This window comes from Drosophila miranda, chromosome 4, assembly GCF_003369915.1.
Source record: "Drosophila miranda strain MSH22 chromosome 4, D.miranda_PacBio2.1, whole genome shotgun sequence".
Taxonomy (NCBI): domain Eukaryota; kingdom Metazoa; phylum Arthropoda; class Insecta; order Diptera; family Drosophilidae; genus Drosophila; species Drosophila miranda.
In genome coordinates, this window is record NC_046677.1 from 24,137,590 (window position 1) to 24,165,581 (window position 27,992).

Genomic DNA, 27,992 nt, shown 5'->3' on the forward strand with positions numbered 1-27,992 from the left:
GTGTTCTGGAAGGGAATTTCTACAGGGGAAATCTTCCGGAAAATTCTCCTTTTTGGAGGAATTATTTATTTATTTATTTACAAAATTACTAAAAAAAATTTAAACGCTTTCAACGGCTTAACTATTTGGGCATCGACTCGTAGAAGAATTGGAGGTATTTTTTGAAGACATTTTTCCCCAGAATATTTTAGTTTTGGGTCATTTTTCTATGGTAGATATTTTCAGGGGGAGAATCGTTATTTCTTCCTTTAGGAGATTCATATTTGATGGATTCTTCCCCTTTAGAAAATTACTGATTAACAAAAAATACCGAAAGAAAAATGTTATCATATTTTAAGTAATAAATTTAAATATGATCTCATTTTTCTTTGCGGATTTTTCTGCTTTTTTTTATCTATACAGTGCCCGACTAAAGTATTGGCACAGCAATATCTTTGCATTTTAATGCTGTTTTCTGCTGCTTATCCAACAATTTTTACCCAAAAATTTAATCAATTTTCTATAAGATTGGTAAATTTTTTAAGACCAATTTTATTGCCCTATTTTTTACAATTTTTTAAATCGTCAAATTTGTCCATAATTTGTCATTCCGTAAATTCAGTATTTTCTTTAAATATTGATACCATTAAATACTAAAAAAAAAAGGGGCAAAAAAATTCAGAAATAATACAAAGTAATAAATTAATAATAAATTGTAATAAATTCATCGAAATTCCCCGCATTGAAAACGATATCCCTTTCCAGAACACCCTACAAGTATTTCTCCCCAAAATTTCTGGTCGGATGCGAAATTCTCCTTTTATTATTTATTTATTTATTTGGGTATTTCGTAAGAGATACTGTCAACACACGCACGCACACACACACACACACGCACACAGTCTATGAATAAATAAAATGTGCCCCCGTGGCTTGTAACTCATGCCCAGAGACCAGTCTGTCAATCTGTCAGTCTGTCAAATCGTATTAATAACAAAATAGAAAGAAGTACAAAAAAAGCCACAACAATAAAAAACAAAACCCAAAAAAACTGCATTAAATATATATTGGTTTTTTTTTTGTTTTTGTTTTTTTATAAAATATTTACACAGTTAATATAAAAGTATTTTTAATAAACTTGAATTACCAGAGAAATGATTTTGCGGCTTGTTATTTAAATATTTATGGTATTATCAGGGGGCTGAAAAAAAACAAAAAAAAACACATATTCCGATAATTTACAAAATGAGGTTCAACGGTGGAAAAGATTGTGCAAAAATTAAAGCTACGGCTTGCAGTTAATTCGAGTGTTTAAGCGATTGTTAATGACCAAACCCACCCACGGAAAGATACAGAAAAAATACAGAAATAATACAGAAAAATACAGAAAAAATACAGTAGAAATCATGGGAACTACTGGCTGGCCTTGTGGCTGGAAAGACAGGTTGTTTCTCAGACCAACTGGACCAACTGCATCTCAGCCTTGAGGCCGGGGCTTTGTCTATTGGAAAAACACGTTTTCCACGTTGCAACACACACACACACACATCCACACAGACAAGACATTTGCATGTCAGGGACGGAGCGGCAGCAACTCGTTTCTTGACGAACAAAATGTTGCATTCAGTATTTTTTTTTTGTGTATTGTTTGTATAAAAGCGCTTAATTGCCTAAAAATCTATTCAATGCTTTTTCAACTGTAAAGCAAACTCGAAATGCAAACAAAGCACAAAATTCAATTAACAAACAAAACCGAAAGTCAAGCAAAAGATGCAAGAAATAAATAAAGATCTGTCCGCATGTTTGGTTGAGCTTGAAGATACTCTTCCCAAGAAAGAAAATACCATCACTGGCATCGAAATACAGAGACGTACATGATTTTCTCATCTGTTTAGGCTGTTCCGGTACTCAAAACCTAGAAAATTATGAAAGAATGGGTATATTTTTGGTGTTTAGATACGAAATCTTTGGCTACTCTTTAAGATATATTATTTCTATTGCACTTTGAAGATATTTCCCATAAAAAAGTGGGAAAAAGACCTGCATTGATGTGGCAAAGACTTAGATAACCTTTGAGATACTTTTCCTATGATCTCTTAGTCTTAAAGATCTATGGTCCCATCGAATCATACCCATATACCATCTGTTTAGATCTCCTTAGACCATAAATACCCATCATTACTGGCCCCACAAACCCCTCATTCGTGGCATTATACCCTCTGAAATCTGGAAAATCTCATCTGAATTCTTCAAGTCCAAAGTTTAGTTGAAAGTTTTTCCCTTTTTTGTTGTGCGAAAGTTTCTTTTTCAAGAAACAAATATTTTGTGCAATTGTCAGCACACAGTATTTTACGCTTAAATTAGCAAAGCATTTCAAATGTGCCAAACACGTTGGCCAAGCCAGACAAGAGAGCGAAAGAGAGCGATAGAGAGAGACAGAGAGACGGAGAGACAATTAGCAGTAGAAATAATGGATTCCAAAGAACGTTGCTGTCTCGCACAAACATTTTTGTGGGTCAGCAACAAGTCGCTGCTGAGTCAGAGGCGGAGACCCCTCCCTCTCGAAAAAACTTTAAACAGAGTTCAAAGACACGCAGAACCGTTAGCACAAAACCGTTAACAGAACGAGAGTACTTAACGGATGACACATTGCCTGCAAAAAATTTAACTTGCAATTCGTTAAACATTAATAAAAATAAAATTAATAAAAAATTAAAATCATAAAAAAAAACATATTTAGCATACAAATTAGTTTTCGCATATAAATTATGCAATAAAAACAGTGGGGCCCGTGCGGCATATGGGGTATTCATGGCAGAATGTCGCTTTGGATTCTGGCAGCGTTAATTGTGCGGTTCATCGAAGCGGAAGCGGATTCGCAATCGAATCCCCGATTAAAGAGGCGTGGGGCGGGAGGCGGGAGGCGGGGGGCAGCAGATAGAGCATTCAATTAATTTGCAAATGAATTGATGAACGAATTACGATTAATATGTTGCAAATATTTTGATTGGGGAAATGGATATGTGGGGGGCAGGTGTTACGGGTAGAAAAAATTACTGAAAATTCCATATGGATTTAAATATATTTATGTATACATTTATGTTCTTAACTTAATGCTAGTTAACACCGATTTCGAGCCACGTCAATTGATCCTCATTTTCCACGTAAAAAAATAAAATAAAATATAAAAGAGTTAAGTGTCCAAAATTTTATGGTTTTTCATATTCCATTAGTAAAAAAAATAAAATATTCAATTCAAATTTCAATAAATTATAAAATATAAAGTAAATTTTAAAAAATATAAATATTAAAAAAATATAGAGTAAAAAAAAAAATAAAAAATATATAGAAAAATATATATAAAATAAATAAACAAAAATATAAATATAAAAAAAAATATATATCAATTTCAATAAAATTTTCAGATTAAAATTAATTAAACTTTGAAACAACCATCTATAGAATATTTTAAACTCCGATGACTCCGACCGATAGCTCCGATCGCTATTGATAAATACATCGTAAATAAAGCTTTAATTTTTTGATTTTAGAATAAAAACTGGATTATATTTTTACCGATTTCGCTGATTGGTTCTTTAATTAACGTCCGATCTATAGCAATTCAAACAAGGGCTTCAATTAAAAAAAATCTGTTGGAAAATATAGCATTTATAGAAATTTTATTAAACAAAAAAAAAAAACAGAAATTCGATTTTTACACATTTTTAAATAATTTAGATAATAATTATTAGGAGAAATATTAAACAAATCTCCAAAGAATACACATTTAATATTCCTTTTATTTTCCACATATATTTTGAGCCCCATTTCCATTCGCTTTTCCCATTTCCCTGCACCTTTAAGCTCTTGGCTGCAATTAAAGTTTCTTCTTAAATACAAGCGACAGGCGGCCCCCACCCACTCCCCTCCCGGGTGGTATGTCAACACCAATAGGGATCAATAGTCTGCTGTCCACCCCGTCCACACACACACACACACACTCGTATTTTGCTCGTATTTTCCTCTGTGGCACAACAAAAACAACAACAATAATTAATTGATTCTGTTGGCGGAGCAACAACACATGAAATTAATGTCAATTTCGTTAACATTTACAAGGACGCATGAGAGAGAGAGAGAGAGAGAGAGAGAGTGGGGGGGGGGGGGGGAGGGGAGATGTGGTCGCCATTTTGTGATTTCCCAGCCATTTGTCAAATTTTCTCCGAGACATAGAACTCCCATGCCTAGGGGTGCCCGAAAATAGCCCATAAATTATGAGAAAACCAAAACCACAGATCAATTTATTTTGTGTCTCTCCCGTGCCACATCCTGGGGCAGGCATCCTGTCAACGCGAAAGATGAAGTAGAAAAAACAATTAAAACCCCATTCCCAGACATCTTTTTTAATGCGAAACGGCGTCTGGCAGCCCCCCACTCCCCACTCCCCCCCCCCACTTCCTTCCGTCCACAGGCCTTGACTTTTATCCACCTTTCGGGCTGGTTGCTGCTTGCTGATTTCTGATTCTGTTTCTGATTCCGCAGGTCTGTCTGCATAATTTTTTGTGCCTTGCCGTCGCCTTGATGATAAATGTTTTTGCAAATCGCTGGCGACACTTGGCGGCCATCCAGGCTGAACGCCCGAAAGCCCGAAAGTGGGAGCCTCCCTGCTCCTCCTTGCCGGCTTTCCCCCGTTTCCTTCAGACTAGACACATTTTCTCCTGTATATTAATAACTGTCATTCGTGTGGGCTGCCGCCGCCATCATTGTCTCATCCCCCAAAACAAAGCTAAGCCACACTGCCAGAGAGTAAGAGAGTTCTTTGATATTTTCCTTCACTTTAGTCTTTAGTCTCTAGAAATTCATATGTCTTTGGACCCGTTGGATCCTTCGGCTAGGTTTAGGTGTGGCCCCAAACAGGCGCGTGTGCCGCACGCGTGGCGCGTGTATATGAAAATTATGTTAATTTATACTCCTCTTGTGGTGTGGCACGAGTCGGAGGCCGAGGCAGCCCCCCGCCGAGTGTCTGTTTGGGTTAACTTAATGGTCCAAGAGGTGTTTAGAGGGTATGATCGACGGGCCCAGTCCCCGCCCAGTCTAAGAAAAGATTTAATATAGAATTTGGCCGCAGAATTTTGAGTATTTATTCTTCTAAATGGAAGTCAATTCTTTGCGGAGATAAACTATGAAATATTCTACTATTTTCAAGCAAAGGTCTCCGAGGGAGAGAGCTAAGGGCGGAAATAGAGAGATAGTGCTGTGCTAAGCCACACTGGGAAAGGAAGAACCCTGTTTTCTTTACTCTGACTATAAAAATCATACGATTGCCAAGGAAAAGATCTTGGGAAAGATCTAAAGCCAGGGATCCTAAAAGAGCATACGGATCTTCCACTGAAAATAATAACTACATATTTTTCAGAGAATATCCCCACAATATTCCTAGGAATTATAAAAGTCTCTCCATATTCCACATTCAAATTTGTAGGATTTCCTCCTCTAACTTGGTCCAGGGTATCCCTTTAGTCGTGGCATCTCTTAGCCTTGCTGAACTTATTTTTTCCACGTCTGTTGCTCAGATTTTGAGCTTGCGTGTGCGTTTCTTTTTATGCATTAAATTAGAAGGGAGGAAAGGGCAGGAAAGGGCAGGAAAGGGAACCTCCTTGCCGTCTGGAATATGTTATTCCTTTTTGCCCGAGACATTGCCTGTCATCGTCACACAATTTGTATAAGCTTCTTAAAGGGTTAAGGGACACACACAGGAGAGAGAAAGAGAGGCCACAAATTAATTTCAAGGCAGAAAACATGTTGCACTGGCCAGCCAGGGATATACATATATTTAATAAATTGCCAAGAGTGCAGTGGCAGTGGCAGTGGCAGTGGCAGAGTGGCTGTATGAGAAATATGGAACCGCAATATTTATCACATGTCCAGGACCCACTTTGATGCTGCATATATTCGGAAACCCAGAGAGAGAGAGGGAGAGAGGGAGAACGAGTCCAAGAAGGAGTCTTGGGTCTGTTCGAATGCTCTGCGGTCTGGGTTTCAGGGCATTAATTATGATAATATTTCTTGGACTTTAATAAGCCCATGCTCTGGCCCCACCCCCCCTCTCTGGAGTATGCAAACTGTTTGCACTCTTGCCCCCACGTCTGCACTCGAGTGCATTGTCAGGTAATTACAATAAGACGCTTATAAGCGCTCTCATCACAAAAGTAAAGTGCCAAATGCAAGTACTCGCCGAGAACAGAGCCAGAAGTAGAGACTTGGTCTTTGTCTCCGTTTTTGGCCAATAATTAACTGACAGAATGGAGAATCTGTTTGCCTGTTTGCCTGTGTCTGCTGTCTGTTGTTTGTTGTCCTTTGCATTAATCTGTCTGTCGGTTAAATAGCTCGACGGCATTTATTTGTCCTGCAAAAGGAGCCCAAATATTGCCTAGAATTTACACATGTTAATAATTTTAAGGAGACAGCACTTAGTAGCAGTGATTAAGTGCAGAACTTAAGCTGAGGAGAAAGGAATTCCAGAGATTTTAAGATGAACGGAAGGCAATCTGGGCAAGGATGGAAACTGATGAGGAATTTCAATGGTTTTTCGAAGGAAGTAAGAAAGAAAGGTTTGGAGTTTTTAGGGCTTTTAATTGTGGAAAATATCTAAACAGATCCCAGCAATCTCTGACAGAGTTTTCCCATAGAAAAAAGTAAATTTTTGCCTACGAAAATGTGGCTTTCATTCCTCCTATTATTGCTCCCGCCTTTGGGTTCCCTCTGTGGCGATATGCCAGATCTTTCATTCAACCATTTGGCCTCGTATCTGGTCTCCCTGCGATCCTACGATTACGTGGAACATCCTGGCGATAATCACTTCTGTTCGGGGGCCATCATCTCAGAGCGGCATGTCCTCACGTCGGGCCACTGCATCACCAAGTGAGGATGGAGATCCCTTCTTCTCAGTGCTACATCCTTTTCGTTCCCCAGCAAAAGAGGTCTCCTGATGAATGCCCGACGCATTAAGCTGGCCTTCTGTTCTCCCCTGGCCGATGCCCGCGACAAGCGCGAACAATTGGTCCGCATCCACTCCATGGTGGTGTATCCGCTGTACGAAAGGAACAAACAGGACGACTTGGGGGTCATCAAGCTAAGGCGAAACATATGGTTCAGGGGTCACCATTTGGTGAGCGTCAGCATTGGCTCGGACCAACTAGACGTGGGCAAAGATTGCTTTGGCATCGGCTGGACCCAAAGGGAGAGTGTATGTTTCTGTATCTCAAAGATATATCTTGTATCTAAGTGGGAATCCATACTGTAGCGACGCAAAATGAAAGCCCATCCCTTGCTGGTGGCCAATGTGGAGATACGTCCCTTCGAGGAGTGCCTCAAGCCGCAGGCGCAGAATCTGTCAAGGAATGCCCATGCCGAGGGCGACTTTTTGATGTGCCTGAACAACACTGATCCCCAGATTTGCATGTCCGACATCGGTGGCCCCATCTTCTGCAATAATCGTCTGTACGGCCTGGCTCTGGGCTTCGTCGATTGCTCCGATCACGATCCCGTGTTCTTCAGCTATGTGCCGTACTATAATTCATGGTTGGAGCGCATTATATCCCAGGGAGTGCTGCTGCACCACAGACTGCCGCTCCGGTGGTTCGTTGCCTGGGCCCTCCTCCTCCTCCTCCGCCACAACTTTCTCTCGGGGCAAATGCATGGCTGAAAACCTCTCATTTTGCCTCCTCCTTGAAGTGCGATTAAAGTGCTGCCAGCCATAGATGAAGAGCCCTTGCCGGGGGAAAAAACTTTCGCCAGCACTGCACCTGTCTGTCTGCCCCTCTCCCCTCCCCCCACTGTTTGTGCCACGTGTGGCAAATGTCACGTTCACTTTTTACACTGTTTCCACCCCCCCACCACCCCCGAAAAACCGCATTGAACTTTCCTTTCATGTTTCTGTTACCCAAAAAAAACTGCCAAAAAACTTAATAAATTTCTGTACATAAAACATGATTCATTAAGGCGCTTCCCCCCATAAATAATAGAAAATAGCCCCTCATTGCTTGGTCAAAAGTAAAAGGCCAATCATTATTAATAGCCACGAAAATCGAGCCAACAAAAAGGTACACAAAAAGACCCGCAGATACTGTCCAAAAGTTAACAAAAAAAAAAGAGGAAAAAATACAAACAAAATTCGGGTTTTTTTTTCGTCATAAATCAGTAATAATTATCGCTCTCCAATTGCTCCCTGGCCCCCCCACCGAAAAAAAAGAAACGAAGAGCTGATAAATCGATGCTGATAAAATGAAAATTACCCAAGAAAATGGCATACAATCCATATTGAGACCTCGCACACACATGTGGCGTCTGTGCGGTGTGCAAAGTGTTGTGTGTGTGCTTTTTGTGTGATTTTCCTTTTCATTTTCAGCTGAAATTGCATACCGATTGGCGGCAGACAGCAGCAGCAGCACCCAGACATCAGACGTCAGACATGTGCTGTGTGTGCCTTTCTCTCGGCTGGCCCTCTATTCATTGGAGGCATTCGAGAGGTAGGACCTTTGGGCAGGGACTATGGAAAGATTTTATAGAAGTGCAGAAGAAAGCTTGAAGGAAAAATGGGCGCCAAAAGGCTGCTTTGCGTGGTATAAAGCATGATATAGGGATCTTAGAGACTAGTACTGATAAAAAACATACTCCCTTAAAGAATAAATTAAAATATTCATATAGAAATATTCAAATAATTCTTCTAGCCTTTAAAAAAGAGAAAGAAGAAAGCAATGATTAGAAAACAGGATTTATCGATTTGTGTTTGCAATAGAATTTGATTTATTGGCCATAGATAATCATCGATAATTTTCATAAATTTGTTTCTTCGATAGCTTCGTTTAAGTGGATTTATCGATTGTCGATACTGATTTGAAATTATCGATTAATTTCATACATTTGTTTATTCGATATACGAAAGTTTGCTAAATCGAATTATCTATAGTTATCGATTATAATAACGATAATTGTAGGAATATGTGAAAATGGATTTCTTTAAAAACCCAATCACTGACTTTGAAATACCAGAAGTCCTCTAACAAACCAAATCCAAGTTTTTATGGAATTATCGATAAATATCGAAATGAGCAACATACGATTTTCTGCTTTTATGGACTTCGAAATAATTTTAAAACCGAATTCACACTTAAATGAATTTTTTCTTAATTTGAAAGTTAAAAAAAAACATTAAAATTATGGTAAATTATTTAATGTAATAATTACGGCTCCAATCCAATAGATCCCTTGAGCTTTCCACCGATTTCTCCAAATTGTAGCCCCTAATCCCCTCGTTTATCCCATTGTCTGGAACCCAAAGGATGCACCCGAAAACCAGAATTTCCCATTGAAAAATCAAAATACTCGAAAAACACACACACCAAAAAAATGTTAAGTAAAAATCACGTACCACCTAAAAGACGCTAACGTGGCTAAAATGGAAACAATAGCCACAGAGGGCGAAAGAGAGGGGGAAAGGGGATCCAGATTGTTAGATATTTACTCGATGGCAAAGCAAAGTTGATTTTTATTGAAGGGTTTTCTCGCAAAAAGGAAGGCATTAAATTAAATCTATTTGTACAATTTATAGAGGGGGCAAAAAAAAACTCAAGTGAAATGATTTCTATGGCCACACACGAGCAGCAGCAACAAAAACACTTTAGGTTCTTGTCCAGGGGGTGGGGTGTGGGGTGTGGGGCAACGTTTCCGCTGAGGCATGACCACTGAACTAGACAACAGTTCATGCCCACAAGGCGAAAGCTGCAAAACTGCAGACATGGCATCAAATAAAGCACTGGAGAGCGCACTGGGCGAGGGGGGGGGGGGGGGGATGTATATCCAGTCGAGAATCCAGCAAACAACAACAACAGCAACAGCAGCAGAGCTCCCCGAGAGGACGACCGAATATTTTTCGCTTGCAAGAAATCGAAAACGAAACGGGAAAAAAAACAAAGCTAAATAAATAAATATCCCAGGCAGCGAAAGAGGGACATGGGACATGGATAAAAAATAGATTTGCTCTGAATATGCACCACAGGAGTGGGGCAGTGGGGAGGGGAAGGATCGCTGCTGGAACGTATGTCGACACAACGTCTCGAATGCTACCATCGGTTCCAGAGTTTGTTTTCATTTTTCTGTTGTGTGTGTGTTTGTGTATCTGAATCTGTGACATTGTCCAGCTACAAACTCTACTTTTTTTGCATCCGCGCGCCACAGTTTGTTGCCCCTTGCCGCCCCCGCAGCACCTCGGACTTCTTTTACTCTGTGGCACTTTTCGATTTTAATACCCCTTCAATGGGGTAGGGTAGGGTAGGGCACCACAAGGTGTATCGTATTCCTGAAGATACTTTCCTGCAAAACCTTTAGATACAACAATTTTTTACATTATTTTTTGTAAGTATTCGAATAAGATGTGGCAGAGCTGCTCCTCCACCGAAAATCATCCCAATCGCAGAAAGTAGAGAATAAAGTATTGCTTAGAGAAAAACCTGTGGTAGCCCCAATTTTAAAGATAGGAGTACCATATTTGGTGAAAATATATACAAAGCAAATGGGCACGTATTTACCAAGTTTCATCAAAATCGGATAAAGAAAGAATCGGATAGAAAAGAAAACCTTTCCGGGAGCCCCATTTTTAAAGATCATAATTTGGGGTAACTATAAGAGAGGACATTATCCACACACCCATCGAAAATCCACCCAATCCAACTACTCCCTCCAAGCGAAAATAATACAGGGTATCCCCATTGTCTGGACATCTCGGAAAGCCTCTCCCCTCTGGTTTATTTCCCTCGGTTTTTGTGTTGAGGGTGTGAAAACGATTTTCTGCTGACTCTTGAAATTCCAAGCTGCAGCAAAACTTCTTCATTCTCTCTCCCTCTCTCACTGCTGCCGCGCGGCATGCCGCAAGGGATTTAGTTTATGCGGTGGTCCGCGTCCTCTAGCTTTTTGCTGTGGCTGTGGCTGTGGCTGTTGCCACGTCTCTAAGTGGTTTCATTGCGCTACAAATTCGAGTGTGAATGCAACAAAAAAAAAAAAATACCAGAGTGTAACTGAAATCTCTCACAACTCAATTGTCAAAAGTTAAGGCGACATTTCAGGGGCGGGTACGCTTAAAAAACAAAAACAAACCAAAGAAAAAAATAGTTTCAGATTACAACAGCAGCTGCATGACCCGCTTTTTAAAGATCGAAAAAAACGGAGTAAAAAAACTGAAAAGAGAAGCGAATGCAAATAACCGAAAAGACGTCGGGTCGGATTGGCAATGGATTGGCAGGCAGGCAGTCGGGCCGGCAGGCAGCCCTGCCATCTTATGGCTGTTGATTTTCGTACCGTTTCCGGCTGACCAAACAAAACTTCACTCAGCCATTCGAACCGGGCCGTCAAAAGGCAAAAGGCACAAAAAAAAGAAAAGAAATCAATTCGCTTTTGCGTGCAGGCTGCAGCTGCAGTCGGCCACCGCCCGCTACTCCTTTCCGGACGGACTCCTTTGCTCCAATGAGTGCTGCAGCTGCCCCAGTTGCATGCCGCCCCATGTTTATGCCAGATTTTGTACAATTTTGCGGCTTTCATTTACAGAAAATTAGTTCGATTGGAGATCCGTTGGGAAATGTGAGCAATTTGCCAAAGTGTCTGTTGTCTGGCCCCAAAAGCCGCTAAAGAACAACAAATCAAACGATCCATCGGCCAGGCCTTTGACCAAATATTATTACAAATTGTTAAAAGCAATTCAGGGAAAAGGCAAGGAACATTTGTGGTCTTGAAACAAGAGAAACCTCAAGAGTACTTCATTTTAGATGGGAATTCCAGGAGGAAACCTCCTGAACGGGGGGGGCGGGAGGCTTAAACCCCAAAAATCTGCCTTTAATTAGGTTCAATTTTGTATGAAAACTATCAGCTTTTATGGCATATCTAAATTTCATTGGAAAAAGTACAACCCCTAGGCAAAATTTTCCCAGAAATGTATAGAAAACTCCTAAGGGAAAACCTCAAAAGCTCAAGCCCACAAAATCCCCAAAAACTAAAGAGAAATTCATTTAAGAAATCACTAAAACATTTGAATTCTGAATCCGAAAATCCGTAAAGCCGAAAGGAGAAATCCCAAAGCCAACTCAATATTGCATTATTAATGAAAGGCTCCCCACCCGAGCCCCAGAACCCCAGACAAACAGACGAGAAACTTCTGTTCTCTAAACGTTTAATACTTGGAAAATTACTCAAATGTCTTAATTGGCAAATAGAAAATGCTTGGAACATGCGACTCCCGACTCCCGACTCTTGACTCTCCCTCTCTCCCTCCCTCTCTCGCTCTCTCGCTCTGCATCTTGCAGCTTGAGGAACTTTTTGCAAATGCCATTCCATTGGTGCTGGAAAAGTTTTTGCCGCCACCGACGCCGCCGCCGCCGCCGCAATGAGAGCTGGGAAAAAATGTCCAACAGCAAAAAGAATGTAGGAATATCTTAATTGAAACTTAATGAGAAAATGCAGCCGCATTGTTGGGAACGGCATGACGTGATGCGTATCTTAAAGATGCAAAAACGTGCAGTGCAGGTGCTTCGGCTGCTAAATGCAAGAGTCATTTCGGTTGATTGCCAAGACATTAGGCAAGAGACCTCCGACTGTGGGGGGAACGTGCCGTCACCGAGACTCGAGTTATGCGATACCCCATCCATAGAGATACAGCTACAAAACGTTGTCGAGATACATCTGAGTCTCTCTTCTCGTTTACCAGCCACAAGATACTTTTATGCATTACACAATAATAATCTCATATTTTCCGCCTTTGTTTCTTTGTATCTCACAGATGCGCTCACCGCCGGCCAAGTGAATGTGGAGCCCAACACCGCACTTTTGAACGAGGGCGATCGCACAGAGCTGCTCTGCCGCTACGGACGGACCATCAACTACTGCCGCATCGAGATACCCGGCGAACAGAAGGTCCTCAATCTCTCGCCGGAATGGAGCAAGACACCGGGATTCACCTACTACGGCGCTGGCCTGCAGGCCGGCCAATGCGGTGTCACCATCGAGAGGGTCAAGGCCAGCAACAACGGCCAGGTCAAGTGCAGTCTGGGCGTCGAGGGGGAGGAGCTGTCGGGCACCATTGATCTGGTGGTGGCATGTAAGTATCTCAAGCTTGTTCGATTGATATCCGATAGATACTCTTCACGCGACATGCAGCAGTGCCATTCAGTCGCTGAAAGAAGGTTTTGTTGGGGATTTAATATATGTTACGCGTCATGCAGTAGCTCCACTCGGTTTGGAAATGTATCTTTTGGTATTTCCAGTGGATTCGATAATTTGAATATCGCTACCGAACTGTTTATACCTCTCACGCGTCACCCAGCATGTCTCCTCGGTCGCTTAAACATCTAACGCGTGATGCAGCAGTTCCCCTCGGTCTGGAATTGTATCTTTTGGTACTTAAAGAGTATTTTATAAGCTAAATGTCGCTACGGAACTGTTTATACCTCTCACGCGTCATGCAGCATGTCTCCTCGGTCGCTTAAACATCTAACGCGTGATGCAGCAGTTCCCTTCGGTCTGGAATTGTATCTTTTGGTATTTACAGAGTATTTTATAAGCTTAATGTCGCTACGGAACTGTTTATACCTCTCACGCGTCATGCAGCATGTCTACTCGGTTGCTAGCGGTTCTTTTATACATTTAACGCGTCATGCAGCAGTTTTCATCGGTCTGAAAGTGTATCTAAAGTCATTATGTACACCTCACGCGTCATTTAGAAGCTCCCGTCGGTCGCTGGCACCCGTTTTCCGCTCTTTCTTCCCATTCTAATCGAAAACTTCTCCCCTTTTCAGTGCGTCCCCAGCAGCCCATAATCGAACTGCTCTCCAAACCCAATCGCGAGGGCTACTTTGCCGAGGGAACCCAGTTCAGTGCCCGTTGCAGCGTCCGCGACGGTCGCCCGCCCGCAAACATCTCCTGGTACATTGACAACATGCCCGCCAACAAGCGGACGAGCCAGCTGGAGATCATCTCGACGCCGACCAACGACAATGTGGAGCTGTCCACCTCCGTGCAGGAGATCCAATGGCACTTGTCGCCCGAGGATAGCAACAGGAAGCTCGTCTGCCGTTCGCATCATCAGACAGATCGCGAGACAGTGCCACCGCAGGAGGCGGCCTACATCATCAATGTGCGATGTGAGTAGAGGGGACACCCGCTTGCCGCTTGCCGCTTTCCATTTCCTTATTTAAACAACCTCTACATCTGTATCTTGTTTGTCGTATCTTTTAGATGCACCCGTTCATCAGCCAGAGGCCTCTGTGTATGGATTGTATTTGGATCACACTGCCATTGTTAACATCACAATCCGGGCCAGTCCCTTGCCAAGGATTGAGTGGACCATCGAGGGATTGGTTGTGTCGCAGGGCCGCACCGAGGGCCGCTACTCGGCGTACGAGCCACAGTATCTGGGCAACGATGAGTACAATGTAACGCTGGCCATCGCCGGACTGACGCTGGAGGATACGACCAAAATCTACAATCTGCGTGCCACCAACGACCTCGGTCTGACGGACTACCAAGTGCGCATCAGTTCCTCGAGCAAGCCGCCCAGCAATAGCCTGGACGTGGCCGCCATTGTGGGCATCGTTGTGGCCGTCGCTGTACTGGTTCTGGTCGTACTCCTCCTCCTGTTTGCCCGTGCCACAGGCAGATGGTGCTTTGGCGGTAAGTAGAGAGGGGGGGGCTCTCCATTCACTCATTCCCCGTTCTTTTTTTTGTTTCTGCTTATATCGTGTGGGTGCAACATGCAACATCATCATTGGCCTTCAGCAATCATCAGCATCATTATTATTTGCCTCATCATCTGCTATGCTAACAATAATTTCTGGCTTTAGGTTCTACTCCCCATCCAACACTTATTCATTCATTCATTTATCCACTCATACCGCAATCCATCTCCCACATGTGTGTGTGTGTGTGTGTGTGGGGCATGCCACAAGCCGCTTGGCTGTTAACTTTCGACACATTGTGCGGCTTTTAAATTTTAATTAGCGTTAACCCACCACCAGAAGGAGCTGGAAGGAGCTGCTGCAAGGAGCTGGCAGGCAGCCCTAAAAACTCATCTAATTAAAAAAATTTCACTTGACTTTTCCCTTCCACCCCCCCTCCCCCAAAACCGGGGGAAGTTTTCCGTTGAAAAATATGGCAGGAAAAACTCCTTAGAGCAAGACGTTGAATGGGGGGGAAAATACTATGCGATGGAACATGCGAAAATGAGGGGAGAAACTAAATTCCAAACTACAAAAAATTGTCTGAAAAATATTATTTGCTGGGAAAAATAAAATAGCAGATGAGCAGAGGAGCAGGGGAGGGATTTAGGGGCAACAGAGGGATTTATTTAACAGGGAAAGATCGGAGCAATACAGAAAAGGAAATAAATGTGCAATATATATGGCGGCATATATTATAGAGAAAATATTGTATGTGCAGAAAAATAACATAAAAATGTTTAAGAAAAAAAAAAAGAAAAAATTCTTTACAACCAAAAATTAAAAATAAATAGGGTAATAACGAATATTAACATTTAAAAACAGAAAAAAAAATATTTAAAAAAAAAATATATTTTTTTAGACAAAAAATTAAAAAAAAAAAAAATAGGTCAAGAACGAATTAATTAGGAAAAAAACAGAAAACAAAACGCACGCTAAAAGCAGACTTTTAACATTTAAAAACTAAAAATCAAACAAAAAATATGTACACGCTTAAAAGCAAAAATACAAAATCAGAAAATTAAATGAATGCTCAAGACTATTATATAAAATAAAGTACAAATGAATTTATCAAAGAACAATAGCCTCAGGCCTCTAGAAATTGTCTAACAACAAGTTTATTCCCATTAAAGTATCGAATTAATTTTTAATAAATTTCGAAATGAATAAATTTCTTAACGAACTACAAATCCATTGACATGGAAACAAATCCATACAATCGCCAAAGGAAATAAAAGTGAAAATAGTGGCAATAAGTTTAAAATAACCCCAAAAACGACCCCCCATAAATATATTGTAAGAATCCGTATATCTCTACACAAATATTGTAAAACTCTCCAAACAAAAAGAGTCTACAAAATGGCAACAACAAAAAGAGCTAACATCAAAAACAAAAAATTGGTTTAAAAAATCAACCAAAAAATGTACCAAAAATTACAAAAACAAAACAAAATTGTATTTAAAAATTTGTTATTTGCTTTTCGGTGTTTATAAATCTCTAAAAATCTATCTTTAATCTCTCTGTATTTTCCGCTTTTCTTTTGGTAAATGGACTAACATCAAAAAAACTGAAAAAAAAAAACTGAAAAATCTGTGGAAATTTGGCTTCTTCTTCGAGCGACAACCTCTCTCTCGCGCTCGCTCTCTCTTTGTCCGCTCTTTCACTCTCTCACACTCGAAGCTAAATGTTAGTTCTTGTTGTTGTTGCTCTTTGCAGGCGCCACCCTCAATACGGACATCAGTCCCGACTCGGAGGCCCAGATCCATCCGGCATTCAACGACGAAGAGGAGCTCGATGGCCAGGATAATGGCGACGAGCACATCGATACCACGCAGCAGTCGGAGGAGGCCACGCCCCCGGTAACGGACAAGCTGGAGGCCCAGAAGAAGGCCGATCTGAAGAAAACAGCAGCGGCCACTGCGGCGGCCGTGATAGCCGCCGGCAACGGCAGCCAGACGCATTTAAATGGCGCCGGCGGTGTGGAGGCACCCCCGAAGCCCCCAAATACATCTGTCTAGGACTGGGACTCCTCCTGCGGGACGCCCCCATTTTGGCCAGTTAGCCCCTTAGACCCCCCCTTAGCTCTAAGCCAATGGGATATGAAAACCAGAAACAAAATAAAGCACTTTTTGCTCTCAAATATAAACAAAATAATACAAATCTCAAAAAAGGAACACAAAAATTGAATAAAAGAAAAACCTTACCTTGGGCCAAGTATTTTTTAAGTGAATCTCAAATTTCCACTACCGTCTCGAATATCTAAAAAAAAAAAAACCAACAAAAACAAAAAATATATATACAAATTTAATTAATTTTTGTAAAATATTGTATTTTTCGAATATTGATTTTTTGTCCTTGTATTTATTTAAGCTCTGAACCTGCCAGCATTTTGCATTTTTTTTTTTTTTAACTTGGCTTGTAGAAAATATTTGATTTATTTTAATTTTAATTTTTGAATTTTCTTCTGCTGTTCTTTTTGTAATTTTAGTAATTTGTAAAGAGAAAAACAAAAACAAAAATATATGTATTTTTAAAGTTAAAAAATTAAAACAATTTTATGTGATTTTGGGGCTCCAATAGCTGATGAGAATGATGATGTTGCCTTTCCACACACACACGCTCTCCTTTCAATCATCTTTTATTAATCATCTAGAAAAATATATAAACTTTATTTAAAAAAAAAACTTCTATTAAAAAAAATATTTCTCTTGTATTCCCTTTTTTCACAGGTAAATCAATCAAGACGCCCACAAACGAAACGTAAGTACAGTAAGCCCTCCATTTAGCTAACAAAAAAAAAAAACATGCATACATATGTCAAAACACAAAGTGCAAAGTTCAAAGTGCAAGAAACGGGGTCCAGGCCATACATTGATCCACAACTAATCCCCCAAAGACGGTATCTGCTGGTATTTGCTTTCTATGTTAATTTTCGATACCCATTATCTCTACTATATAACCATTAATCAATCAATCAATCAACCAATCAATCAATCAAATATGTATCTTGTATCTTGCGTAGTTCGGATGTGTGTTTGTTTGTCTATTTGCATGCGTCTCTCGAGTGGCTTTAATTTTCAAGTATTTACCGTAACCAAAAGCAATCATCAATCATCCATCAACTCTCTACAGAAGCAGCTCTCTCTCATGTATCCATCAAATAGTACATCTCTTAGGTTAGTTCATAGATCTTTTAGTAACAAAAATCTTAACCTAAGTACTTGCATACATACACACACATACAATCACACACACACCCACAAAAGCACACAAAACATTGGAAAAGTCTCTCGAAAACTGCAGAAAATTATAAAAAAATTCAAAGAAAATTATTTATCTAGAGAATATGGTTTTAAAAATTTAGTTAGACATTTTTTTTTATCAAAAAACTGCATTGAGCATGATCAATCACCAAAAAGCCGGCTTGGGCCTTGGGTCGGTCTGTTTCGGTCTCCAGAATGCAATAAAAAAATTCACAGTACACCGAGGCTCTGTGCCAAGAAACAAAAAACAAAACCAAATACATGGCGTGTGCATGACACAAACTCAAAGCCAGCGGAGACGAACAAAAGGCAAATGGAAACCCAGGAAATGATCGGAAATGCCTCGGAAAAGGGATTACTCGTTTCCGTTCTCTCTATTAAAAAGAAACTTTAAAAAAATATAGAAAAAATTGCCACCACACGCACACACACACATATTTGGTACAGTTTCGAAGTCATGTCATGTTTGGTCTTTGAAAAATCCCAGAAATTACCAGAAATCCCGTTTTTCACGCTGCCACATGCATACACCCACAATCACACACACACACACACCTACATTCACTCGCTCGTCCTGTGCTGTCACACGCTCTCGTATGCTCGCTCGCTCTCGCTCATGGCTCGTTCGTTCGTTCGTTTGCCTCCACTCGCTAGTTAGCCAAAACACAAACAAACTCGTTCGTTCGCTCTCTCTCTATATCTCTGTCTCGCCCACTCGCTCTGTCTGTCTCTCTGTCTTCCCCCGCCCACTGTCTAAACCTCATATAAACCTGTCTCTGTCTCTGTCTCACTCATTCACTAAACCAAAAATGTCAAAAATGTCTCGCTGCTGTACCACTCGTCATTCAACCAAAAAAAAAAGCAAAAAAAAACCATAGAGTTTTAGAGTCACTTTGCTAATGCATCATCTCAAAAAAACCAACCGAAAAAAAACTTTTTGCTATGTTTTGTCTTCTTCTTTTATACTACTTTCATATGGACAACAAACAACAACAACAACAACAATCCCCGACAACAACGAAACTGTCAAACAAACATTCCGCCAAAAAATATATATAAATCCCCACTGTGTCCCGCGACATTTGTGAAACTTTCGTTGCCGCACAACACAGCGACGGGCAGAACGACAAGCAGCTCGAGCTGGGAGGTGGCCAAAACCATGGCCAGAATGTGGCCCTCCTAGAGACACCCAACGGCATCACCCTGCTGGGGGCCAGCAAACTCAAAGAAGCCAATGGGAATGGCAATGGCATTCCCCTGGAGCGTATGTCCGTGGAGAGGCGTCAACCGAATGATGAGGATGATTCCTTCGAGTATGCCACCGATCGCGAGAGCAGCGTCTATAATCCCACAACCCGACCACTGCGCAGTGTCCTGATGAGCCAGGCAGGCGGCCGCAACTCCCGCAGTTCGGCCAGCTCCGAGACGGAGCCACTGGCCACCGAAAACTCCGATCTCCTGCAGAAGGCCAACCAATTGGGCATTCCCGAGTCGCGTTTCGCTCGCTGGCTGCCAAAGGATAAGCGTGAGCTGCTCGAAAAGCAGGCAATGCTGCTGTCGGGACACGGCAAGGCAATGAATGCGGCGACGACGGCGACGGTGACGGCGCCACCAGCCACACCACCAAAGCCACAAAAGAAAGTGCCTGCAACACCAACACCAACAGAGACGGCAACGACGACAATGGCGACGCCAAAGCTGCCACAGGAAACGGAAATCTGAGAATGCAACGATTGTGTGTGTGTGTGTGTGCGTCATTGTGTGTCATATTTATTTATTTTCTCCTGCTTTGAGGCACAGGAAATGCGGTTGCAGGATTAGGGACTGGACCAGTTTTGTAGCAGAGTCAGCAGGGATGCCCCTCAGAGACTATCACTGGCACTCCAACCCAAAAACCCCTACGAATCCTGAATTTGAGTTTGAAATTTTATGGATAGATCAAAGATCAGACCTATGTCTATCTTTGGCTGCTATGAAATACCTAGAAATCTGCTCTAAAGATACTAAAAAATGTATCTTTCTTATGATATGGGGTTTCAGTAACCAATAGATTTCTCCTTTCATAGAAACGACTCAGTAATCCTCCAGATTCATGTAAAAACGATAAGTTTTAAGTTCATTTTAGTGCCTTAAACATTAACCAACTCCCAGGAAACAACAAGGAGTGTTCAAGTGCCTTGGATCTACTCCTGAGACCACATTCTCCCGCCCTTTCCTTCATCTTCCTCCCAGTTATGATTTCCCTTGATTTTCCGCTACAAAACTGTCTCCAAATGTAGGCTTTAAGCTTCAGAACTCAAGACTCATGACAGCCCTGCTTTTCACACATTGAAAAACGAACAACAAAATAAAGATACAGCTACAGATACAGATACAGATTCATACGGCATGAAAATTTTGTTGTAGGCATGAAATTAAGTTATTATCGAATAATAATCGTATCTAAAACCGATTGCATGACAAAAACAAAAACAAAAAACATCGAAAAAAAACTCTGTCTTCACACACAAGTATTTACGTTAGTGACTCGTACTAGTAGTTAGTACTGTACTGGCAGTAGTGAAAGTCATGTGCAGAGTGTTCGCTGTACTTTCGTGTCCCTAAGAGCAAAAAATTAAATTTATATTTTTAGTTTTTTTTTTGTAAAAAAAAAAATATTTTATTTTTAGTTTCCTTAAAAAATAAAAGCTAAGCTGTAGAATGTAGGAACTTTTGATAAAAGTTAATTTTCCTTTTTTTATACCATATATATTTAATAAATTAACAACAATAAAAAAAAACAATTGTTAAAATCTGAGACAAATATTGGATTTTTCTATGGTTTTCGCGTGTGTGTGTGTGTGTGTGCATTGTCCTGGAATGAATGTAAAGCCTATTCTGGGGAGAAATGGGGAAATTCTAGCAATACTTGCGATTAAACGAGGAAATTCCCTCGCTCTCTTCTAACTATTTTGCATTTTCCATAACAATAATACCCCACCCACCCGTCCATCCATTGAATGGCATGGAAACACACACACATTCATAAGCGTATTGAGAGAGAACTAACACACAGATACACGAAACAAATACACACACACAGATGCACAAAGTATCTCACAGATACACACACAGCAGTACTTGTTGAGCCGCCCAGACAGCAGGCAGACATTCAAATGAGGCAAAAATATTTATAGAATATAAATGAAAAACCATTCCAGCGAAATGAAAGCAATTTATGCGCTCAATTTAACAGAGAGAGAAGGAGAGAGCGAGCGATGGAGGGGGTGTGGGGGGGATGTATTGGTAGGGTAAAGAGACGTCAGATGTTAGGCTTAGGTTTATGCAGTTTGAAGGTCAAATTCAGGCCCAGAGCCCTTTCAAGTATTAAAGGAAAAACCTCCCAATGAAAGCTGCTTTCAAGATAGAAAGATACAAAGATACACAGCTAAACTTTATGTTAGTTAAAGCTGATTTCAAGGGCCAAACAACAAAAAAAACTCCTCGCTTTTGCCGCTAACACAATTATTTGGTTCTAAGGGATACACATTTATTTTGTAGCTTTAACAATTACCCAAAAAAAAAACACACACCAGTTCTAATGCCACTAACTACCAGAAAAGAGAGACCTTTAACCCACACACACACACACACACACACACACGACTAACGACTAACTCGAAACACACACACACAGACACACGTTTTTGGGCCACTTTTGGGCGGGAGTTTTCTCCCCCATTCGAAAATTGCAACTAAAACCCGACTGCACAGCAAAAATGACATATTTTTATACATAAATAAAGCTGCTGTTACACGATACGTTTTTCACCGACACTTTTTGAGGAGGAAACCCAAGGGCCTTGCGAAAATATCCCTAAAGATTTTCCAGCGTGCACCCGAGGCAGAAACAGTCCAATAAAATATTCAAAAATTGGTATTTTCCCAGCGAAATGCTATAGCCATTCACATGTTAACGTAAAAAACCTAGTTTTATCCTTGAGAACATATTGCCATTCACAAATTGCCAAATTTCCATCGGAAACTCTTAAAAAACTAATTTATCCATCAGTAAAATACAACCATTCGCGTGTAACCGTCAATATCGTAGTTTTTTTACATTTTTTCCACATTTTAACGTATAAACTTAATTTCTTCTTTGGGAACAAATTGCCATTCACATGTTGGAATGAAAAAATCGAGTTTTCAATCGAAAATTCGTAAAAATTTATTTTTCTATTAATAAAATACAACAATTCACTTGTAAATGTAAAAATTTGAATTTTGAGAGCTTTTCTCCACATGTTATCGTAAAAACTGAATTTCTTCTTTAGGAAAATATTGCCACTCCCATGTTAGCGTGAAAAAATCTATTTTTTAAGCCGAAAAATATAACCATTCACGTGTAAACGTAAAATTCCATTTCCTTCTGTAAGAAGATAGCCATTCACATGTACACGCAACAAAAATAAACTCTCTAGTGGCTTAGTATAATTTTCTTTTGAGATATTCGTATCTTTTTTTAATTAGAGATAATTTTTAATGAAAAAGTGTGAATGGCATAAAAAAATACCTTAAAAAAGTCCTTCGGTGGAAACCCTGTCGTATAACAGCAGCTTAAGTAGCTAAAGAAAACAAAAACACTCTCATGTCACCAACGAAATCATGCAACCATCCTTCAACACAACAAAAAAAAAAACACCAACAAAAAATACAAACAGCAGCGACACCGAAAGCGCCGACATTAAGGCCACCTCAACCGCCACGGCCACAACGGCAGCCACCACAACAATGGGCGGCAGCGGGTTGGGCGTGTCGGCCACAGAGGAGTCATCGGCCAACAACAGCAATGAGCAGGAAGCCCAGGAGCAACAGCAGCAGCAGCAGAAGAAGGCCAAGAGCTTGCCAGCCTTTGCGGCGGCCATATTAAAGCGTTTCCACGAGAAGGATGCCAGGAAAAGCAAGGACAAGGATGTGGAGACCACGGCAGAGGCGGCCTTGACCCTGGCCAACGAACAGGACACACCGGAGAGCAATGCAATCGATGGCAATGACAATGAACCAAAGGTACAACCAACCCAAGAAAAACAAAAGTCTCAGATTCTTCGATTTTCCCCACAAACCTCTCCTCTCTCTTTCCGAATCCCTCTTCTTATACTCCCCTCTCTTTCACTTTCTAATGTGTGCCTGTGTGTGTGTGTGTGTGTGAGCGAGATGTATCTATAGCTTCAATAGCAAAAATTGCGCTTTTGGCTGCGAAAAAATTAATTTTGTACTTAATTTACTTTTTTGCTATTTTTATGCTCACCAAAACAAAAAAAAACATTTTCTTTGCTACTTTTTTTCGCTCTCTACGCATGCATAAACTATATATATTGTAAAAACTATATATTCGTGCAACGTTTTTGTATATACATATATTGTATGCAAAATAAAGGCTATAGTTTGGCAGAGCACATCACCAGTGTGGACTTTTAAGTAAAGACAAAAAAGATTCATAAAAGGTATTGCAATGAAAACCCCACAAAAACGATTCCAAAATATACATATTTCTGCTTCAAATATATATATTAATATTTAATAAATCGAAACTAATCTTTATTTTTTTTTTTGTGTTGCAAAAACCTTTCCCCAGCAAGACAAACAACTCGTCTATGCTGAACTTGTACTAAAGCCAGCGAATGAGACGGCAACAACAGCAACGCCTGCAGCCGCAGCAGCATCTCTAGGACCTGCCGTCGCCACAACAACACCTGGCCTCGAAGGATCTGGTAAAAATTCAACGGAATACGCAGAAATAGTCTATGTGCAAAAGCCCACAGCCACAGCCGCAGCCGCAGCCACAGCCGATGGCAAAAAGTAATCTCTAGCCCTAAAAATCTTGCCCCTGGGAGGCTGAAAAAAAAAAACAACAAACAACAGAAAACATAAAGCACAAAATGCAGCAGCAACAAATTACACACAAAAACAGAACCCAATGCAACACGTAAACATACAACATACAACATAAACCACTTTAAAAATTAGAAAGAAAAAAAAACACAAAAAAAAATATATTAAAAATAAAAAATTATAAATAAATTATAAAGTGGTTTTTCAAAAACTTCTTCGAATGTGTATGTGTACTAAATAAATCTAAAGAAATGTAAAACTAACAAAAAACACACAAAAAAAAACCATTAAAAAAATTAACGAATCTCTGCACAGAAAATCTTGACACAAGACACGCCCTCCTACCCCCCTTCACAATATATGATTCCACCCTGCCCACAAATAAATTAAATCAAATTTACAACAACAAAAATAACATTTGCAAAAGAAAAATAAAAAACAAAAAATAATTATAAATAAAATTTACATAAAAATAAAAGCAAAAGCAAAACAAAATGATAAAATAGGCAAGAGAAAAGCATTTTGAAAAATCTCAATTATTTACATAAATGTCTCGCAACTAAGCTTAAAAAAAAGGAGTAAATTTAAGGCAAAAAAATAAGAAACATAAAAATTAAAGCAAAAAAAATTAAGGAAAACCCCTAAAGAGACCCCAAATGATTTGTATGCCCCTTTTTTGGAATTCAAAATTAACAGCCAGAGCAAAGCATTTAAAATACAAAATAGTACACTTTTTGAATGAAAAAATACAAAAATAAAAACTGCTGCAAAAGTATTTTCGTGTATTTCTTTGAGTCGATTTTGCATACATTTTCCATTCAACACTTTGAACAACACCCAAACTGGCGATTAATGTTATTATTATTTAATGCAATTTACGCAATTATAATTATATGTGTATTAATGGATAATTGATTAAGTTAAGTGCATGAATTAATTATGTATTTTCATGATGATGATTGATTTTCGTACTCGAGTATTCTGTAAGTTATCATTTGTACTATATTGTAAAGTTAAGCGCGAATCATGAACACTTTTTTGAATAAAATTCTTTACCAATACGAAGAGGGTGTTTTGTTTTTTTTTTCCAAGAGGAATGGGGCAGCATCTAGGGGCCGCAGCAGACAACTCCAGTCGAAATGGTGACAGTTTCGAGCATCCCGGAAAGGTTCAAGGCCTTCAAACACAACTCTATGTCTTTTCCTCATCAAAAATATATCAAAGAATATTCAGCGTAAGCAAAAGGTCCAAAGGTAATTGGTAAGATGAATTTTCGTAGTAAAACCCTTGGAAAATATTCCCAGAAAATCTTTTTCATTCCAAGTGAAATTTAAAGCAGCCTTTTTTGACACCTTTGACCATTGAAAGAAAGTTTGGGGCAGCAAACTCACTTTTCAATATTCAAGAATATCAATTGCCATTCTCTGAGTGAACTTCTGTATTTCCTGTGCCACAAATTGGGGAAATACCATTTCCTTCTATCAATTATCAAAGAAAACTCCTGCCACATTGGTGGCTTTTATTTCTGTTTCAGCACAAAAAGGCTCCTGACTGTTGCCTCGTAGGCGTATACTTAATTTCAAACAATCAACAGCACCAGAACCCCAATGGCAATGTCAATGCAACATGTGTCTGCCACAGCACACACACACACACACACAGCCATCCCACATTCGTGTTTGTTCGGATAATAACTCTTGAGATGAACATCCACTCGCACGACGAGTATACAGCATTTTATTTGTTTAATTACCAATATTGCCGAGCATTGTGTTGTTGTGCCTTGGAGCCTTGCATTCTGAATGTTTAATGAAATGTCAAATTTACGACAATTGAAATTGCAATTGCAATTGTTTGCGGCAGGCATCTTTATTAGCCCTTTGACTGGGGAAGACTCCAAGACCCCTCCCTGGACAATGCAAATGGACAGCAGGGCTCTTTAATTTAAGCGGCATTTATTTGGGCATTCATACTTTTTTCCGCTGGGCGTCCATAAGAAAATTCCTTGTGTTTTTTTGGGGTCCTTCTTTTATTCGGGGAAATTCTGAAGTACACTTTTTTTCTGTCAACGAAAATCAGCCGAAATTCGCTATAAATTAAATCAAATTTCGTACACACCTGAATGGCGCCAAGAGTGTTTTACCAAAGGGAAAATTCGATGCAATAGCAAGGGTTATATTGCCACAGATACAATATCGTTACTTGAGAGGACCTTCCGATGGATGAGCACAAGGAAATTTCTTCTGTATTTTTGTGTACTTTTTTTATAGGAAAATTCAGCGAAATATTTACGATATTATGTAGCTTCTATATGCATCTTTGAAGACTGTTTTTTTAGATGTTTTTAGTGCCTGTCGTCTAACATCACCTAAAGATCCCTTTGACATTTCCAACTAAACTAAATTATCTACTAAATTATAGCCAATTATAGTCTGTAGCTGAGCCAAACAAATCCCGACTAAAGCTAACATTTAAGGACCTCTAACAACAGCCATAATCATGTCTTATTATTCACAGACCGAATGCAATTTATATATTTAATATATATTTAATGCCCCAAAAGGAAAAACGGAAGGCAAACAACGGGATTTTGCAGTTGACTTGCCGTTTCTGTCTGTGACTGTGAAACCAGAGCTGGAACTGGAACAGGAGCTGGAGCTGCAGCTCGAGGAGTATCTGGCTGTGGCTGCTTGTCAGTCAGTCAGTCAGTCAGTCAGGACTGGAGGACTCCCTCTCCCTCTCTCCCACTCCCTCTCTCTCTCTCAACTTTTTCTGACATTTCAATTTATAAAGCTCAAAATCTGCGCGTTACCCGAAGCGTCCCATTTTTACATTAGACACAAAAAACACAGACCGAAGAATCGTTCGTCTTTTTTTAGGGACAGTAGTTATATATTGTTTTTTTTTTTTATGCGCAGACAGTTTAAAAGTAAAATACAATTTTGCAGATTTTTTGCTGTTGTTGTTTGCCAAAGGCTGTACATTGAAACTGACTTGGTGGCAAAAAATGGAAAATGGAAAGGGCGGGAATGTAATAAAACATTTGCGGGCGAATTTTACTTGAAATAAAAGCGTGTGGTAATTTTTTTTGGTCAGGGGAGAATTATAGTATATTATACTATATATTTGGTGTTGATGGGTTACTATAAGTAAATTAATATATTTGATATGATGTCACGTGGTCGTTGGTAAAAAATGGGAGCACTTAAAGCAAAAATAAATGGATTTTTGGGTAAAAAAAATTATTTTTTTAAATGTATGTGACACTATAGAGAATATTACTAAAAAAGTTGTCTATTAATTTATAAAAGATTTGGTTGAGTGGTTTCTATTAAAACTTGTATGTAAATTGCTCTAAAAGTTTAGGTTTAAAAAAAAAAATATAAATAAAATAAATTAATATATGTATATAAAAAAAAAATTAATAAATATAAAATAAATAAATACAAAATTTTACAAAATCATTATAAATAAATATAAAATAAATGAATACAAAATAAATCAATTCAAAATAAATGAATACAAAAAAAATAAATACAAAATAAATAAATACAAAATAAATAAATACAAAATAAATAAATACAAAATAAATAAAAACAAAACAAATAAATACAAAATAAATAAATACAAAATAAATAAGTTCCTTCTTAGGCACTCCCTGCATAAAATAATCATGAGAATATAGGATACGAAATTAAGGGGGGGAAAAAAACAAAAATGAATAAATTTCAGGTTGGCGTAACACCTTAAGAGCAAGCTGAAGCCTTTCATATTTCTTAATAGTAAAATTTGATGTTTTTTATTCGTATTTGAATGTTGAATGTTGATATTAAAACATGTTTAATCACTTTTGACCAGGCTGAAGGTTAAAGCCCAAGGCAAGAGCCAGAAGCGGCTCTAGATCAAGAGATCTCCCAGGAAGAGCAGGCCAAGATATTATACGAAATAATAGGCCAAAGCCCTGATAGGCCCTTAGACATAAGGAAGGCATCGAAGGAAACGAGGCATTGGACGTCGTCTAAGCAATGGAGTATCGACTTTTGTGACCCAAGAACCCTAAGAAGTTCTAAGTTCTATCTAAATCCCTTCCTCTACATGCAGTGCAAATACAGGCCCATCACG

The 27,992-nt window shown here is 39.5% G+C and overlaps 2 protein-coding genes across 8 annotated transcripts in view; both read left to right on the forward strand.

The window, feature by feature from the left end:
• The window catches only part of LOC108162645 (fasciclin-3), a 95,090-nt gene extending 70,159 nt beyond the window's left edge, over positions 1 to 24,931 (forward strand). For 2 of the 7 annotated variants that reach the window (XM_017297469.2, XM_017297470.2), the window contains exons 3-7: positions 12,803 to 13,120; positions 13,818 to 14,162; positions 14,257 to 14,691; positions 17,466 to 17,496; positions 19,112 to 20,351. In XM_017297469.2, coding sequence (XP_017152958.1) covers positions 12,803 to 13,120; positions 13,818 to 14,162; positions 14,257 to 14,691; positions 17,466 to 17,496; positions 19,112 to 19,721 — 1,739 coding nt within the window. In that variant the 3' untranslated portion in view covers positions 19,722 to 20,351. Of the gene's footprint in view, positions 1 to 12,802; positions 13,121 to 13,817; positions 14,163 to 14,256; positions 14,692 to 16,452; positions 17,028 to 17,465; positions 17,497 to 19,111; positions 20,352 to 22,699; positions 23,046 to 23,415; positions 23,476 to 23,613 lie in introns of those variants that run through there. The other 5 variants (XM_017297471.2, XM_017297472.2, XM_033394236.1 and 2 more) reach the window with 5 other exon arrangements.
• Positions 3,716 to 11,142, forward strand: LOC108162646 (factor V activator RVV-V alpha). The gene is made up of 3 exons (XM_017297476.2): positions 3,716 to 6,900; positions 6,952 to 7,225; positions 7,283 to 11,142. Exons 1-3 carry the CDS (start codon positions 6,695 to 6,697, stop codon positions 7,682 to 7,684), a joined length of 882 nt encoding a protein of 293 aa, XP_017152965.1. The 5' UTR covers positions 3,716 to 6,694; the 3' UTR covers positions 7,685 to 11,142.
• Positions 24,932 to 27,992: the final 3,061 nt, after the last annotated feature.